The 15735-nt window shown below is 52.7% G+C and overlaps 1 protein-coding gene across 1 annotated transcript in view; it reads right to left on the reverse strand.

The window, feature by feature from the left end:
• Positions 1-717: 717 nt before the first annotated feature.
• KLF13 (KLF transcription factor 13) overlaps positions 718-15735 on the reverse strand; it is a 50963-nt gene continuing 35945 nt past the window's right edge. Inside the window, exon 2 of the mRNA XM_058542268.1 lies at positions 718-6855. Coding sequence (XP_058398251.1) covers positions 6566-6855 — 290 coding nt within the window. The 3' untranslated portion in view covers positions 718-6565. The remainder of the gene's footprint in view (positions 6856-15735) is intronic.

Raw genomic sequence — 15735 nt, forward strand, 5'->3', positions numbered from 1 at the left:
AGGGGTGGTTAATGATCACAGGGGACTTAAATGAGCTCTGGTATCAACACAAACCATTCTGCTCCCCAGACCCCCAGGGCCCTCGGAGCTGTCCTGGGAGCGCCAGGTTGGCCCATGTGGCAGCAAGCTTTGGGGTCAGTTCCCTTAGCAACCTCAGGGACTTCAGTGGCCGCAAACAGGGTGTTTTCTGGGCTTTGGGCAGAAGGGCGAGGGGAGCAGGTGTCTGGCTGAGTGACAGTGTGGTCTCACTAACTTTCAGAACCTCTGAGGCTGACTGGGGTTGAGATGTGACAGCTGCGGAGGAGAGGAAGCTCAGGTGTTTGTGGGGGTTCCTAAGAACAAGCACTGCACCCTGGGCGGGAACCTACCATTGCACCCCCTTGAGAATCCACCTTCCTCCTTAGTGCTCTTGGGGATAGAATTGTGAGGCTGAGCTTTTTTGGGAGGGAGGGGGAGGGTAGGGGCTGAGGGCTGGGAATGTGATGAGCTGAAATACGCCCAGCTAGGCAGGAGGGGACAGCCAGAAGGGCACTCACTCTCTGCAAAGGGCTCTTCTGCAAACCCGTCTTTGCTCTGTGGGGCCTGCAAAGTTCCAGGTTGGTTTCTGCCCCTCAGCCAATTACATACAACTGCTTGAGTCTGTCCATTTCGGTTCCCCTCTCTTCCCAGAGCCTCCCCAAGGCATGCCCTTCAAAAGAACCAGCTTGACAAATAAAATAATGAATCATAAATTTTATTTCAAAATGTAAACGTCACTAAACATGCATACACGTTAAAACAATAAAATTTACAATTTAGTTAATTTTTTTCTTTTTGCATAGGACATCATTACAATATAGAATCTATGCCATACAAAATACATACAAAGTTTTATCCGAGCAAGCCAAGGCCAGGTTGGGAACTGTACAACTGTAATACTTCACTGTAGTGATCCAGGAAAGATGAAATGCAGCTTTCGGAAGCATGGTGTGGTGCTGGTTAAAAAAAAAAAAGGTTCCTATGGAAAAGGAAAAGTGTGTGCTCTATGGAAATGGTCTTGGACCCTCGGATTCTGCCTTGGGATTTTGGCAAACGATTCCAGAGAAGCTCCATCAATGGCTTTGGATGGGGAGGGGTCATTTGCAAGGGTCTGGGGGTGACTGAGGCCCCAGTGCATGCACCTAACACAACCACACAAGCAATTCCTGGTCACGTGGGAGCCACAACAAGCCCCACACCTGACAATGCATAGCTGCTCAGGAGAGCCTCCAGCCATGGCCTTCAAGTCCTTGGGGTCCTCAGCACACGGGGACCCTTCAGGGTAAGGCCAATGGAGTGACATCTCCCACCCACACAGGCACCCTGACCCAGAAATGGATGCCCCCGCCAGCGGTGTCTGAGACACACTGGGAGGTGGCCCCCTCGCTCCACATGGAGGGCAGGCTGGGGAGGGAGCCACCCGTGCTCTGAGTGAGAGGGACAGCCTTCAACCAGACCTGTGATCACCTTGCAGGCACTCAGCTCACATACTTGCTTTCCAAATGAGCGTGTGCAGCAATCTGTCTACAGGTCACTAGGATCACATCCCTGAGCCCTGGGAGAAAGCCGATCGTGTGGTCCACCCCATGCTTCCTGTGTCCCCCACAGGGAACGTATGATGTGCGGGGCAGGGGATGCTATTTCTCTCCCATCCTGTTCATTTTTAAATAATAGTAGTAAGGTTTTAAAGCTGCACGAGAAGGGGAGAGGCTGGGCAGGGCCAGGTGGCTGCACTACAGGTCTGACATCTCAAGAGTGGTCAGTAGAAACCAAGTGTGCCCCTCCACCCTCGTGGACCGGGGGCTCACATCACCCACCAAATCCAACTCTCCTAACCAATGAGGGATGGAACAGCGGGTAGGGAAAGGGCCTCTCCCTAAATGATGTTCAGTCATTTATGAGTAGTAAGCTGGATTGGGCATTCAAATTCTGGTACAAAATTCTCTGGAATGTGTCTAGGACAAACTTTTGAAACCTAGCCTCAGAATCAGGAAAATCAGTCATAGGACCTGGCTCCTTCTAAGGTGTTTTTGAATTCAAAAAGCATCAGCCCACATCCTTGATTTTAGCTTTGAAAAATATGGTCACCATAATTGTATATGGAATCTTTGGATGGCAAAACATGTGGGTGACCTAAGAGCATTTCTTACTGCTTGCGATGACCAGTACATCAGACCCTTACCTTCTAGCACTGTGCCTTTGACTGAATGATCCTTTAAAAATGCGCTAAAAAAGAAAAAAAATCAGTAATACCTGTCAGAAGTCAAAATAATCATGTAGCCTTGTAAACACAGCCAGAACCAGGAGTTGAGAATGAGGGGATGCTATTGCTCAGATCATGTTTTCCTGTTAGGCAGCACTCCTGCTCGCTGAGATCAAGGATGAAGTCCCTGGGGAGTGCCATGACAGCATGCAGTCCACCTTAGCACCTGCTTCTGGCAAGAAAGGTGGCTGCGTCTTCTGGAGACTCTGGGCTGGGTGGCAGAAGACCTGAATGGAGACCCCAGTTCTGCCACACTTCACTTGAAACCACAGAAAGCCACCAGCCCTCTCTGCATGTCCCAACAAAAGGGCTGGGGGCCGCCTGTGGCCTGTTTGCCCCACCCCTGAATCACCCTTCACTGGTCTGAGCTGTGATCTAGGGCACAGTGAGGTCTGGGGACCTCAGTGCCGCTGATGTTTGCACCTGGAGGCTGCACCGTGGCGAATCCTGCACCTGCCCGGATGCATGGCCTCAGAATAAAGGAGGTGTGTGTCCTGAACCTCGAGTGCTGGGGGTGGGGGTGCGGGATGCAGGTAGGGTACCTCCAGGACCATGTTCCCATCAAGGGCATCACTGCCTGTTCCTACGTAGCACCTGACAGGAGAGGACCCCAGGGCCCTCTGTGGAAGGGACTGTGTCCATTTGTCTTTCTGGATGGCTGTAAGATTCGGTAGGCATATGGGGAGCTGACAACTCTTCCCCTAATATAACTGAATACAAAGAGGGGATTTCTTGTTTGGGATGTGAGCTGAACACCAGCCCCCTGATGGTTGAGTCCAGGGTTAGTTTTAGGCCTTGTTGGAGGGGAACTCTCCCTTTACTCAGGCAACCTTTGCTGTGAGATCTCTGCCCCTTGGCCCGCGAGAACTGATGTCTGCCACAGATAAAGGTTTGAGTTTTCACTATGATTTCTAGGAGTCCTATGGGTTCCTCAACACACTGAAGCCAGCAAGCATGGCCACAACCCAGAAAAATGAAAGACCCTGAAACAGACCCAGGCCGGGAAGACATTCTACATCTTAGAAGAAAATGCAGGCTGTTTCAGGAGGGGGCTCCCATGTAACTGCTTTCAGTGGGGCTTGAGCGAGGGCATCTTTACAAGGCCCACCACCCTCTTCCACGTGCACCCCACATTTCGTGATGATGAGGTGCTAGTGAGAACCCATTTGAACCTAGCCTGAGAGTCAAAGATTTTTCCCGCCCTTCAAGTGAGATGAATTTTAGCCCCAGGTGGGTCCTGATGGTCTGCTGCCTGAGCCCCAGGCCGAGTGCCCAGAAGTCCAGGCAGGAATTCCCTCCAGGTGCCCTAAGTCAGAAGAACAGTGTCCCACCTCCCAGGCCAGGGCTCAGGCGGAAGGGCCGCACCCTACCATTAGACAAGAACCACTTTGGGAATGAAGACACGCTCATTTGCCAAAAATAGCCAATGCCTGCATATTTCTGTTTTAAGGCAATGTTACCCTTCCATCTATCAGACGGAACAGCCCTGGGTCATTGAGAAGAAAAATTAAATTAAGTGCTCTCTTTGGAAACAGCAAACGCCCGTTTTCCCTCCCCCACCCCCCACCCCGCCTCTAAAACAAACCGGCTCTTCTTTTATTCCAAGACCACTGGGTTTAGAGTCCTTTTCCCCTTCCTATGTGCAGATAGATGTGGGGTTAGAAACCCTCCTTCCAAGATGCCATGGGCACATCACAAGGAGACCCTGGCTCCTCCAGGAACAGCACTGCGCGGCCTCCGAGAGACACGCAGCTCCCTCTCCCTGCCTTCGGGGACCCGTGGACAGTGAGCGCACCAAAGGACTTTGGAATAAAATTCCTGAACCTGGAATGTGAGTTCCTGAGACATGAAATGTATTCAGAGTGTGGCTTTCTCTGCCTCACACAGAAACGACTTTGGGAGGGGCCTCTGAGGGCCCTTCTGGGCCTTACTTTGGAACTGGGCATGAAGTTCTTCCACCCCAAGCACTCAGGGCGCTCTTCTGTCCAGGTCTCCACAGCATACTCCGTTCTCTCTCCCAGACCAAATGCAAGCAGGGCTGTCAGGCAGCCCAAATGGAGCGTGGCGGCCACAGCAGCCAGCTCTGCACCTGACCAGGGAGGGGCCACCCCCCCACTGGTCCCACCCCATTGTTCCCGCCCATCTCCCACCCACAGCAACAACAATGCTACTGCCCAACTTGGTACCTAGCATGCTACTCAGAGGCCACCAGCACACCACTGGCCAATTCCAGCTGTCACACAGTAGAGTTAGAAGTGGGCACCCAGAGTGTTGCAGATGGCAGACTGCCACCTTCGTGGTAGCTATGGACAGAGGGTACCTGTCCACTCTGGAGTTGGCCCAAAGCAGCAGCCAGGGGCTGGGGGCACCAGCCACACTTGGGTCTCTGGGGTTTCTCTGTGCTGCATCCCACGCTGTGGGAAGGTGGGAGTGGAAGCAGGATGGCCACAACCAAGGCACTCTGGGCCCAGGAAGCTCATCTATAGCCCTCTGAGGTCCCAAGGGTCGTTCCTCCTCATCAAAATGAGCAGAGGTCTCTGAAAGATACCCCACATTCGCCCCAAACTCACACCCCCGCCCCAACACACACATACACACACACACACATACACACACACACTGTCCTGGGGGCTGTATTTACAGGCCCTAACTCTTGGGAGGAAGGGAAGGGCAGTGCCTGGGCAGCGGCACTGGGATGGATGCTCCAGCTGTCTGCAGAGGAACGCGCTGCAGCCCGGTCTGACCAACCCGCCAGGGCTTGAACCCCAACCCAGCCCAGGCTGGGGCTCCAGGAGAAACTGCTCTGGGAGAAGCTGCCCAGCTCTCTCCTCCTTCTCTCCTAGCAGGAGTGGGCTGGTGGTGGGGCACTGCAGCCCTAACACGGTGCAGGCAGGGTGTGGGCTGGGGCCTCCAGAGCAGGAGGGGAGAAACAGGAGGGAGAGGGAGGGGTTGGGGGCGCAAAGCTCGAGAGAAGCTGGAGGTTCGCTAATTCTGAGCTGGGCACACGGTGGGTCTGAGAACAGCGTTTCCCACAACTCGCCGCCTCGTGTTCCCTGGGGAGGATGCAGAATGCACATTCTCCGAAAGTGTTTCCCATACCGTGCGCTTCGCCACTCCAGAAAGTTCCAAGTCACAATGCTCCACTCTCTCGCTACAGAACAGTCTCTGCGAAGCACTGAGTGTAGCCATAGCACAGCCCCACACACAGAGCCTCTGGCAAGGCGGCCCCCAATTCCCCTCACTGCTTCAAACAGAGGGGTCTCGAGGGCAGGGCCGGCTAGGAGAACTCGGGGACTGGATGCACCAGCAACACCTGTGGACATCTTTGCAGAAGACCCGATTTCCCAGGCTCTATTTTCCAGTCAGAGAGCATGATGTAATAGTGACAGGTCCCATGTGCCTTCTGCAGGGACACAAGATAGCGGTGTCCCTGTGCGGGGCACGGACCTCAGGCAGGTCGAGGACCAGGCAGGTGTGGCCAGGGCCCTGTCACATGGGATGTGGCTGCACAGTGCTCTCCCAACCAGGGCCTGCCCCTCTGCTCCCGGGGCTCCAGGAAGCCCAGGAAAGGCTCCTGGAGGCAGGGAGACAGGCCCTTCTGCTGTCTCCCCGGGTAGAGCGCCCCTTTGCCCGGCATGGCTTAAGGCAGCCCACTGAACGCCGGCGTCCTCGGCCCAGCCGGGCCGCGAGGCAGGGGCTGCAGGCTGGGCGGGCGGACAGGACAAGGGCGCCTCGGGGCCCCTGCTTAGGAACCTGCCCTGGAAGCACAAATGTCAGTGACATGTCGGCTCCCAACTGACGAGGGGCTGACCCACAGGCCCGGCGCTGGGCTGCGCTGGCACTGCTCCGCCCGCTGTGTTCCAGTGTGTTCTCAAACCTAACAGAAACCTCCAGAGTGCAAATCTATGTACAGAGTAAGGCGGCAGGAAGGGGGTCCTCACTGACCTCGTGGAACATGTCCATCCCTGAGAAAGGGGGTTCAACTCCGCGGAATCTCACCTTCGTGGGCATGTCTATTGTGCAATCTGTGGATGGTGTTTTTTGAAATTTTTTTGTTGTTTTTTTACAAATTAACACCTGAGGTGAAGAAAATTGTTTTTTGTTGACTTCATAAAGTTCTCTCTTCTTTCTTATTACAAAAGGACAAGACACGGGGTCACAGAGGGAGTGAGAGCATCTGCTCATGGCTGTCGTAGGGAGGGTCCGGCCGGCCCGGGACGGGACAGGGGCCGGCTGCGGGGAGGCGGGCGGGGACTGTGCTACTGCGGAGACGCTGGCGGGCGCTCAGGGCGAGCTGGCCGGGCTGATGGTGGGGCTGCTGGCGTCAGAGCGGCTGTAGTCGCTGAGCGAGCCGGTTCGCGAGCCCCCGCCGCGCCGCTGCAGCATGCCCGGGTGGAAGTTGGCGTGGCGGCGCGCGTGCTTCGTCAGGTGGTCGCTGCGCATGAAGCGCTTCTCGCAGATGGGGCAGCTGAACTTCTTCTCGCCCGTGTGCGTGCGGTAGTGCCGCGCCAGCTCGTCAGAGCGCGCGAACTTCTTGTTGCAGTCCTGCCAGCTGCAGGCAAATGGCCTCTCACCTGCGGGCGACATGGGCGGAGCGTTAGTCTCAGGGCAGCCCACAGCCTCTCCCCTGTCCCCGAACCTGCTCCTCCTCAGCCCTGCCGCGCCCACCCCTCGGTGCATCCCCCCGTTCCGCGCCCTTCGCCACCAGCCTCTACGACAAATCCATCACGGCAAAAGGCCATGTGCCAGTGCCCTCCCACCTGCACCCTGGGATGTAAGCAGACATCTCCCAGGATGAAATCGCAGCAGCTCAGGTGCTGTGGCATCAGGGCCCGTGGCCCCTGGCAGTGGCCCCCCTAAGTACACAGCAGAGTGTGCCACCCAACAGCTCCTGCAGGGCCAGCTGTCCCTGGGCTGTGAGGAGCAGACGCCTGTCCTCAGGCTCGAAGACTGGGAGCCAGGAGAAAAGGGTCCAGGGCCCAGAGAGGGCTCGCATGTCTGTGCGAGTCCAGCCGCCTCATATGCCAGCCCCAAGGGAGCCACACTCCAGAGCTCCGCACCCCTGCAGGGCCCTGAGACAGTTCCCCAACCAGAGTGTTCAGCCACCCTTCTGACCCTACTCAGTCTCCATCTGTAACATGAGGGGGTCAGACCAGGCAATTTCCAGGGCCTCAGAGTCTATGACCAAGATGTCTCTCTCACCCCGGCAGCCTCCATCTAGACTCTGCTACTCCTTCTCACAGAGAAGTTCCAACGTGGCCAACAGGTGACAGCCAGCTGAGCAGGAGACTGCACCAGACTCCTGAAGACCCAAGCACGGTGACAGACAAGGGTGGCTTCCCAGAACACCCCGTGAGAGGGAGGTAATGAAGGTCAGCTACAGTAAGGACCCTGCTCAGAGCTAGGGACAGGCCAGCATTTACCCAGGAAACTGAACCACAGAAAATGACACCCACTGCTCAAGGAGAAACATTTGCAGGGGGTTCTGGCACCCCAGAATGCTGCTCTTCTGGCACTGGGTGTGGCCGCACGGCCACCCTTCTTGCCCTGTCTCTCTCTTTCCCTCCCCTACTCAAGCCCTAAAGCAGAGAGGCAGTCCTTGAAGCTGGCCCACCTGTGGCCAGCAGAGGACATCCACACCACCCACTCCAAATGAGCCCATCAACTTTAAATATAAACAGACACCCAGGGAAGGCCAGATGGCCCAGGAAAACCAGTGGCATGAAAGGGAAAGGCCAAGAGCAACAAAACCACTGACTCCAGAGGAAAAAGAGCAGAGCCAGGAAACAGAAGAGAATGTTAACCTAAAAATTCTCATTAGTATTCTCAGAGATATTTCAGACAAAATATTATGCATAAAGCAAACAGGATACCATAGAAAGAAAGTTCAGAGAACAAAAAATAATGTTTAAAAATTGAGAGTATTATTGCGCAAACAAAAATTCCATAGAAAAGCTGGGAATATACTCAAGGAAATAAGCCGGAAAAAGAGAAAACAACAAAAAAAAAAACTCTAGAAAATATGTGAATGTCACAGTGTTCTCTGTCTCCTAGTAATCCTGAAGTTGAGGACTGTGTGTGGCTGTATTTGCTCTCCTTATTGATTTTATGTTTTAGGGGGAATGGTATGGGGGGTGCGAATTGAAATCAAATAGGACAGCAAACCATCATTTCCAAAACCTATCTGATATTTACAAACAGTATGAGTTAAAAGTTCAGAGTCACAGGGAATCAGTCCTGCGGGCGCAACATCTAACAGAAGGCACTGAGTAAAAGCACAAAAAATAGAGGAGAGGAAATTACCAAAGAAACAATAGAACAGTATCTGACAGAGTGAAAAATGAAGAAGAAGGAGACAGGAGACTACTATGGGAAGGGTTGGCCCAGAGGGAGGCAGGGTAGTGAGTAAAGGCTCCTGCTCCAAGAATTTCTGCAATGTCAGAACACTGGGTAAAAAGAGATCACAAAACTTAACAGAAAGAGAGAGGAGAAACAAACACCATGTCATCTGTGAGGGAACAAGGCTGGGACAGACACCAGACTTATAAGTCACACTGGATGCTAGACAACAGAGAAACAGGGCTTTCCAAGTTTACCTCTCACACTCCAGCAAAAACAAGAAAAAACAAAGTCAGGGAAGTGAGTGAACAATGAACGGGCGTCTCAGGACAAGAGTGAGGCAGAGAGCTGGGGGGCCATGGGAGCAGAGGGCCAGGACTCACGGAGGGATAATTCCAAGAAAGAGAGTTCTGTGCATGAGAGAGTATGATCAAGAGGCTGAATAAACTTCAGGACACAGTGAAGGCACATACTATTCTTTGGTTAAAAGAAAAAAGTGAGGCAATTAGAAACTCCAGGAAAAATAGAAGACATGCAAGAAGACTGTGATCTAAATTAGAGGCAAACTAAAAGGCCACATGATTATCAGCAATCAGGGAAGAGCTCTGAGCCAACCACTGTTGTAGAGGCTTTTTCTACGTTATATTATTTACGCTTCACGACAACCCCATGAGGCAGCGGAAGGGAATGTAATCCTAGCACGGGCCCTCACGTAGGGAAGCAATCTTAACACAGTCGTGATCATGTGAACTCTAGCACTAGCTGTCAGTGTTTAGAATCAATCTTATAGACAAAGCCCATACAACTGACTCACGGACCCAGTAGAGAACATGGATTTAAGAGAAAGGAACACACACATATGCAAAGGAAATCTCTAAATGAGATTAAAGTTATAAGGATAATCAACAAAAAAAAAATTAAAATAATAATATATCCATCAATTCAGGAGGAGGTTAGGGGAGGGATAGGAATGAGATAAATCCTTAAATTTCATGGCAGGGATTTAACAGATAGTATCTAATTCGATAAATCAAGAAAGAACAATAAAATCATATAGTTTATTTACGGCAGTAACCACCAAGACAACTAAAATCAAAACAGTGTTGGTCTCTGGGGAGTGAGGTTGGATTGGGAAGAGGATTTTTTTTGTTGTAAGCTCTTCCGTGTTATGTGTCTTTTTAAAAACTCATATGCATTTATTTCTTTGATAACAATACAAAGAAATGTTTAAATATAATTCTTTAAATATCTAGCCCAACATTTCCCAAACCATATTCAAAGAAATGTTATAATTGAATAAATCGTTAATCAGTTCCAGGGGAAAAAAGTCTTGTCAATAAAAAAGTTTGAGAAACACAGCACGATAATTCTGCTCTAGGATATTCACACCCATGTTTGTCATTAAATGCTTGGAAAGGTCCAGCATTAAATAGAATGGTATCATTTTGTGTGACCAGGTGCTGAACTAAAGAACCTGGTGCATCAAGTCCAACAGATGAGGCTCAGATCCAGTCTCCATGGTGTATTGAAGCGGTGGCCTCAGACAAGAGCCTCATTGCCCATAATGGGGTAAACAGAGGCCCCTCAAAAGATATGTCCAAGTCCTGATCCCTGAAACCTGTGAATGTGACCTCATTTGGAAAAAGGGTCTTTGCAGATATAATTAAGGTAAGGATCTTGACATGAGATAACAAATGTTCCTTAGAAGAGAAGGGAAAAGGACACAGAGAAGAGAAGGCCATGTGACAACAGAGGAAGAGACTGGAGTGGTGTGTCTACAAGCCAAGGAACTCTAACCATTGCAGGCAGTCACCAGAAGCTTGGAGAGAAGCATTAAATGGAGTCTCCCTCTACAAGGAACTGCCAACACCTTGATTTCAGCCTTCTGCCCTCCAAAACAGTGAGAGAGTACATTTCTGTTGTTTTAAGCCACCTAGTTTGTGGTCATTTGTTACGGCAGCCACTGGAAACGAACACATTGTCCCATGCTCATAGTGGGGTCCACAGGGTGATTCCATGGGGTCACACACAACCTGTGCCTGGCACAGGCCAAATGCTTACTCCTGAAATGTTAGCTATTATTGTTGCTCTGATCCATTATTCTTCTCAACTAGGTCTTTTAGATTTGGGTGTGTGAGGGAGAAAAAGAAACAACCCAAATTCAAACTCACCCTTGCTTGTTAATAAGCCCTGGACCCTCATTGGGGGCTTGCAACACTGAGAGATACATGAGGAGGGTATAATTACAGATGGGCTACATGATGTCGGGTCCACAGAGAACTGCAACATGAATGGGATGGGATGCTGGTGCCCAGCAGCCTCGAGTGGCTGGGGAAAGCCTAGAATCACTACTCACCCAGCACACAGCTCTTGGCCTGTCTGGGCGTCAGCAGCTTGACACTTTTATTGAGCACAAACCCGATGCCTGGCCCTGGGGACATGGTTGTGATGCCGACAGACAGAGTCCTCCCCGCCCCATTCTCTCTCTCTCTGTCAGCCGGTTCCAGGAGGGGAGACGGCCAGTACACTGGTCCACAAACAGACGGATAAAATAACAGAAGTTATGATTCATGCTGGCAAACAGCAGCACCAGGGTCTGGCTGGGCTGGCCTCTGGGTGGTGACATTCACGCAGCACCCAGGAGGCTGACAAGGAGCAGCCAGGAGAATGGAGAATGGGTGGGGGCAAGAGTCCTCCAGGACAGCACTTCTCATGCTTGTAGTGAGGACTCCAAAGACCTTTTGTTTATGTGGGTTATGCCCATTGATATTTCTATTAGAAATTAGAAGACAACTGAAACTCAAGCACACATCCCAGTAGCTGTCAGAGATGATGTCATCACACATCATGTAGCCTCTGGAACGTTCCTTTGCGCTCTTTGGGAGAATGAAGGACAAACAATGTTATTATGAAAATAGTTTTAACTTCATGGATCCCTGGAAGGGTCTCAGGTACCTACACATGTCCCTGGGCCTCACTTTGAAAACGGCTCTTCTAGGGACTGACCCCAGGGTGGTGTGGGGCTGAGGGAGTACATGGGGTGTGCACCCAGAGTAGGGTGGGGAGCCAGCAGGTCTGGGCCCCACAGGGAGTCAGCCCACTGGACTAAACAAATTTGAGTTTCTTTCTCACTGGGCTCAAATTCTGCATCTGCCTCCTCCTGGGCATGTGACAAGGAGACAGCAATAGTACCACAGGGCGGCCACAAGGAGAGTGCTCAGTCCAGCTCAGCAGTGGCACTGGCCCTCTCAGGAAGGGAAACCTGATTCCAGTTTCCAGAACCCTAAAGGGAGCTCAGCCCTCCTACAGCATTCTGAAGCCTAAGCCTGGGATGGGCCTACTCTGGTGGGGCTGCCTCCACTTTCAGAAGGGAGGGCTGCAGGGGGCTGTGGCTGGGTGTGTGCTGGAAAGGTGGGACAGGATGGTGAGAGGCCCTTGTGACAGGGAGGCAGGGTGGGAGGAAGGGGGCTGAGGTCAGGTCTTGTGGGGTGCTGGGTGCACAGGAAGGGGGGAGGTTGGGGGAGGGCCCGGGTCACTGTGGGGGGCTTGGGCTTGGGAAGGGGCCAGGCCCTATCGGGGGGGGGGGGGGGGGGGGGGGGGGGGGGGGGGCGCTGCCGGTGCTGGGCTGAAGGCTTCAGGGGTAACTGGTGGACACAGTGAGGGGAGGTGGATGGGGGCTACAGGGCAGGGGGCACGCAGTGAAGGGAGGTGCTTCAGGGTACCCGGACAGGGGTGTGCAGGGAGGGGAGGTGTTTGGGGGTAGGGGCGGGGGCCTGCAGCGAGGGCAGGTGGTTGGGGTATGGGGTGGGAGGCCCACAAGGAGGGGAGGTGGTTCCGTGTAGGGGAGGGGTGCACACAGTGAGGGGAGGCGGTCGGGGGTACGGGGCGGGGCGTGCAGTGAGGGGAGGTGGTTAGGGGCGTGGGCGCGCTGTGAGGGGGTAGCCGGGCGGCGGGGGCGCCAGGGCTGAGGGCTTGCGGGGCGCGGGTTACATAAATGTTCCCTGGCGCCGCAGCGAGGCGGGGCCGAGAGCGATTGCCTCATCTTATCAGGGAACACGGCGTCCCACACGCTGCTCTTGCCCAAGCCGCAGGCCAGGCGGGACAGCGTGTTCCCTCGGAGAAGCGGCGAGAGGCCGGGTGGGGAGCGCAGAGGCTCTCTTTCCGCCGAGCGCCTGCCTCAGCGCCCACCGGGCCCTGCCCCTGTCCCCCTGGCCCCGCGAAACTGCAGGTGCTGCCGGGCTCAGGAGCGCGCATGTTCCAGCTCCGTCTTGGGCGGAGGTGAGACTCCCTCCCGCTCTGCCCTCCTGTCCACAGGGCGTGCTCCCAATTATCTCGCTGGCTCCATCCTGCCTTGGCCAAACTGCCAGCCCCCACAAGGTGAGTGGGACCCTCCTGGCCCCTATAGCACCTGCACAAACCGCCACCGTGGTTCTTTTCTGTGAGCCTCTTGTGGGCAGTCTGCGGGGGCACTTTTCCCTGTCTCCCCAGTGCCTTGCACTGAGCCTGGACCAGAGCAGCATCTGCAGACCAGGGCCTTTTCTGCCTGTGGGCAGTGACTGCTTGTCCCCAGCTGCCCCCTGCCCTGGGGCCTCCTGCTGGGTCTTTTCAGCTCAGGCTGGCTGCACCAGCCAGGGCTCTGGAAAGGCCGGCTAAGCTCCCCTCTGTGGAAGGGAGAAGGGCAGAGATGCATCTCTGACCAGGTGCCCCTAGAGAGCAAGGCATATGAATCCATCAACTTAACAGAGGTGCCCAAGATCACAAGAGCAGACCTCAGTGTGCACAAGGAATTCACGTGGGTGTGTGTCTGGGGGGTGACAGTGAGGGGCAGGGGCAGAGTCAGAGGGAGACTCAGGGAGAAGCCTCCACAGAGAAACAGCTTGCTCCTGGGCCCCAGGGCCCAGTCCCCAGTCCCCAGCTATTCACCACTAGCAAGTGGGCTGTCATTCATCAATAGATAGCTCTGATCTGTGGCCACTGGCATGGGGCCACTTCCAGCTCCCAACCTCAAGATTGCCATGTTCTTCACCCCAAGGAGTCTCACTCACTCTCCCGCTCTGGGGCAGCTCGGCAGACAGCCAACCACCGGGGCCCATCCACTGCCAGCCTCCAAGGAAACCCAGGCCCACAGCAGCCTTGGGGTCAGCAGAAAGGCCTGTCCTCTGTGGTGGGGAGTGGACTTTCCTACTTTCTTTAGGAGGCCATTGGGCTGTTCTACTGGTCACTTAAAATGCTGGTGGTTTACAGACCCACATAGAGCTGACACACAGTTGCCCTGTCTCCTCCTGGGAAGTCCAGGTTGGAAGCTCTTTCCCACCATCATACAGGTGAGGGAGGTGAGGCACTGGAGAGAGAGCTGCCACTCAGCGGGGACCCTTCCCAGCCTAGGACTCGGCCTGCAGCAGGGGAGGTGCTTTCTGCATGGAAGCAGCCCCTGCAGTGGTCAGCGCCTGCCCCACCCCACCATGACACTCCTACTCATTTGTTGATGGCCTCATCTCACAGTCACTGTGAGGGTTAAGTGGGAGCACACACATGCTTGTTCAAGATACGCTGTTATCACCGGTGGGGCTCCTGGGCAGCGTGTGCCTGAGTAAGCCGGTGGCAAACTGTTGGCTGCATGTTTAAGCCCCACGCCAGGCAGTGCGGGCCCTGGCCCTGGCCCAGCACGCTTTGGTCTAGTGCTGCTGTTGTGGTGCATGAGTATTGCTAATCACACGCTCCTTTACACTCTTGCACATGCCAGAGCTGGCTGGACATAAAGGCAGGTGGTGCCTGGCTGAAGAGTGCTACACACAGCCTCGGGAGCACAGTTTAAACAGGAAAATCTGCCTTCCACAGATGTGTGTGTCTCCACATTTCTACAATGGATGCGGGTGTAGTTTTAAAGTAGGCATTTTTATTGTTGCTTTGCTTTATTTTGGAATAGGATATTTTGATCCTAAAAGTCACACAGAAAAATAAACAGATAGAAATAGCCAGAAAAATCTCTGAAAAAGAAGAATGATGTGGGGGTAATGGACCATCAGATATTCGACATACTGTCCCATAAGCTGCTAACTGGCCAGTGGAGCAGAGCGGAAATGCCAGAACTAGACTCTAAAACAGGGGGAACTGTGCTTAGCATAAAGTAACATCTCAGGTGGGGTGGGGAGAGGGTCCAGAAAACGTGTTAGGACAAGTAGGTAGCATCTGGAAAGAAAGTAAGGTCCGTGCTTCACACCTTACGCCAGGACAAATTCTAAATGGGCCAAAGATTTAAATGTGAAAAATAAAACCACAGATGTTCTAGGAGAAAACATGAGGACATTCCTTTCTAATGCTAGGACAGAAGTTCTTTCTATGAATCGAAGTCCAGAAGCTGTAAATGAAAAGATTGATAAATTTGACTACAAAAGTATAAAATAATTCTCCATGGACAAAGTCACTATAAGCAAAAGCAAAAAAGATAAATAACAAACTGAGAAAAAAAAGATTTGAGGCTCATATCACAAAGGGCTAACCTCCAACATAGAAAGAGTTCACAGAAATTAAAAGGAAAAACTAACACCAATAGAAAAACGGGCAAAGGCTATAACTGACAGTTCGTAAAAAAGACTATATAGAACGAGCTCACAGAAATTAAAAGGAAAAACCAACATTCAATAGAAAAATGGGCAAAGGTTATGACTGACAGTTCATATAAATATGGCTCTCAAACATCTGAAAAGATGCTCAACCTCGCCCATCGGGAGACAAATCAAACTAAACCCCACTGAAGTCCTACTTTTTACCTCTCAGGGTGCTGAGGCTGTAGGAACAAGCCCTCTCACGCTTTGCTGACAGGAGCACAAACTGCCACAACCTCTATGGAGGGCGACCTGGCGATACCTATGAAAATTACAAATGTGGGCACCCTGTGACTCCACAGTTCAACTTTTGGGAACCTATTCTACAAACACACCTGCACACCTACAAAATGGGATATGTGCCTGAGTATTCAATGCAGCAAAAGCCTCAAAACAACTCACATCCTTCCACTGGGGCCCGTTAAATAAATTATGAAACACTCACGTAATAGAATACTACGAAAAAGAAGTAGAATGAGTTCTTTCTGAACTGATATGGAAAGATCTCTA

Source organism: Diceros bicornis, chromosome 5 (genome assembly GCF_020826845.1).
Source record: "Diceros bicornis minor isolate mBicDic1 chromosome 5, mDicBic1.mat.cur, whole genome shotgun sequence".
In the NCBI taxonomy this organism is placed as follows: domain Eukaryota; kingdom Metazoa; phylum Chordata; class Mammalia; order Perissodactyla; family Rhinocerotidae; genus Diceros; species Diceros bicornis.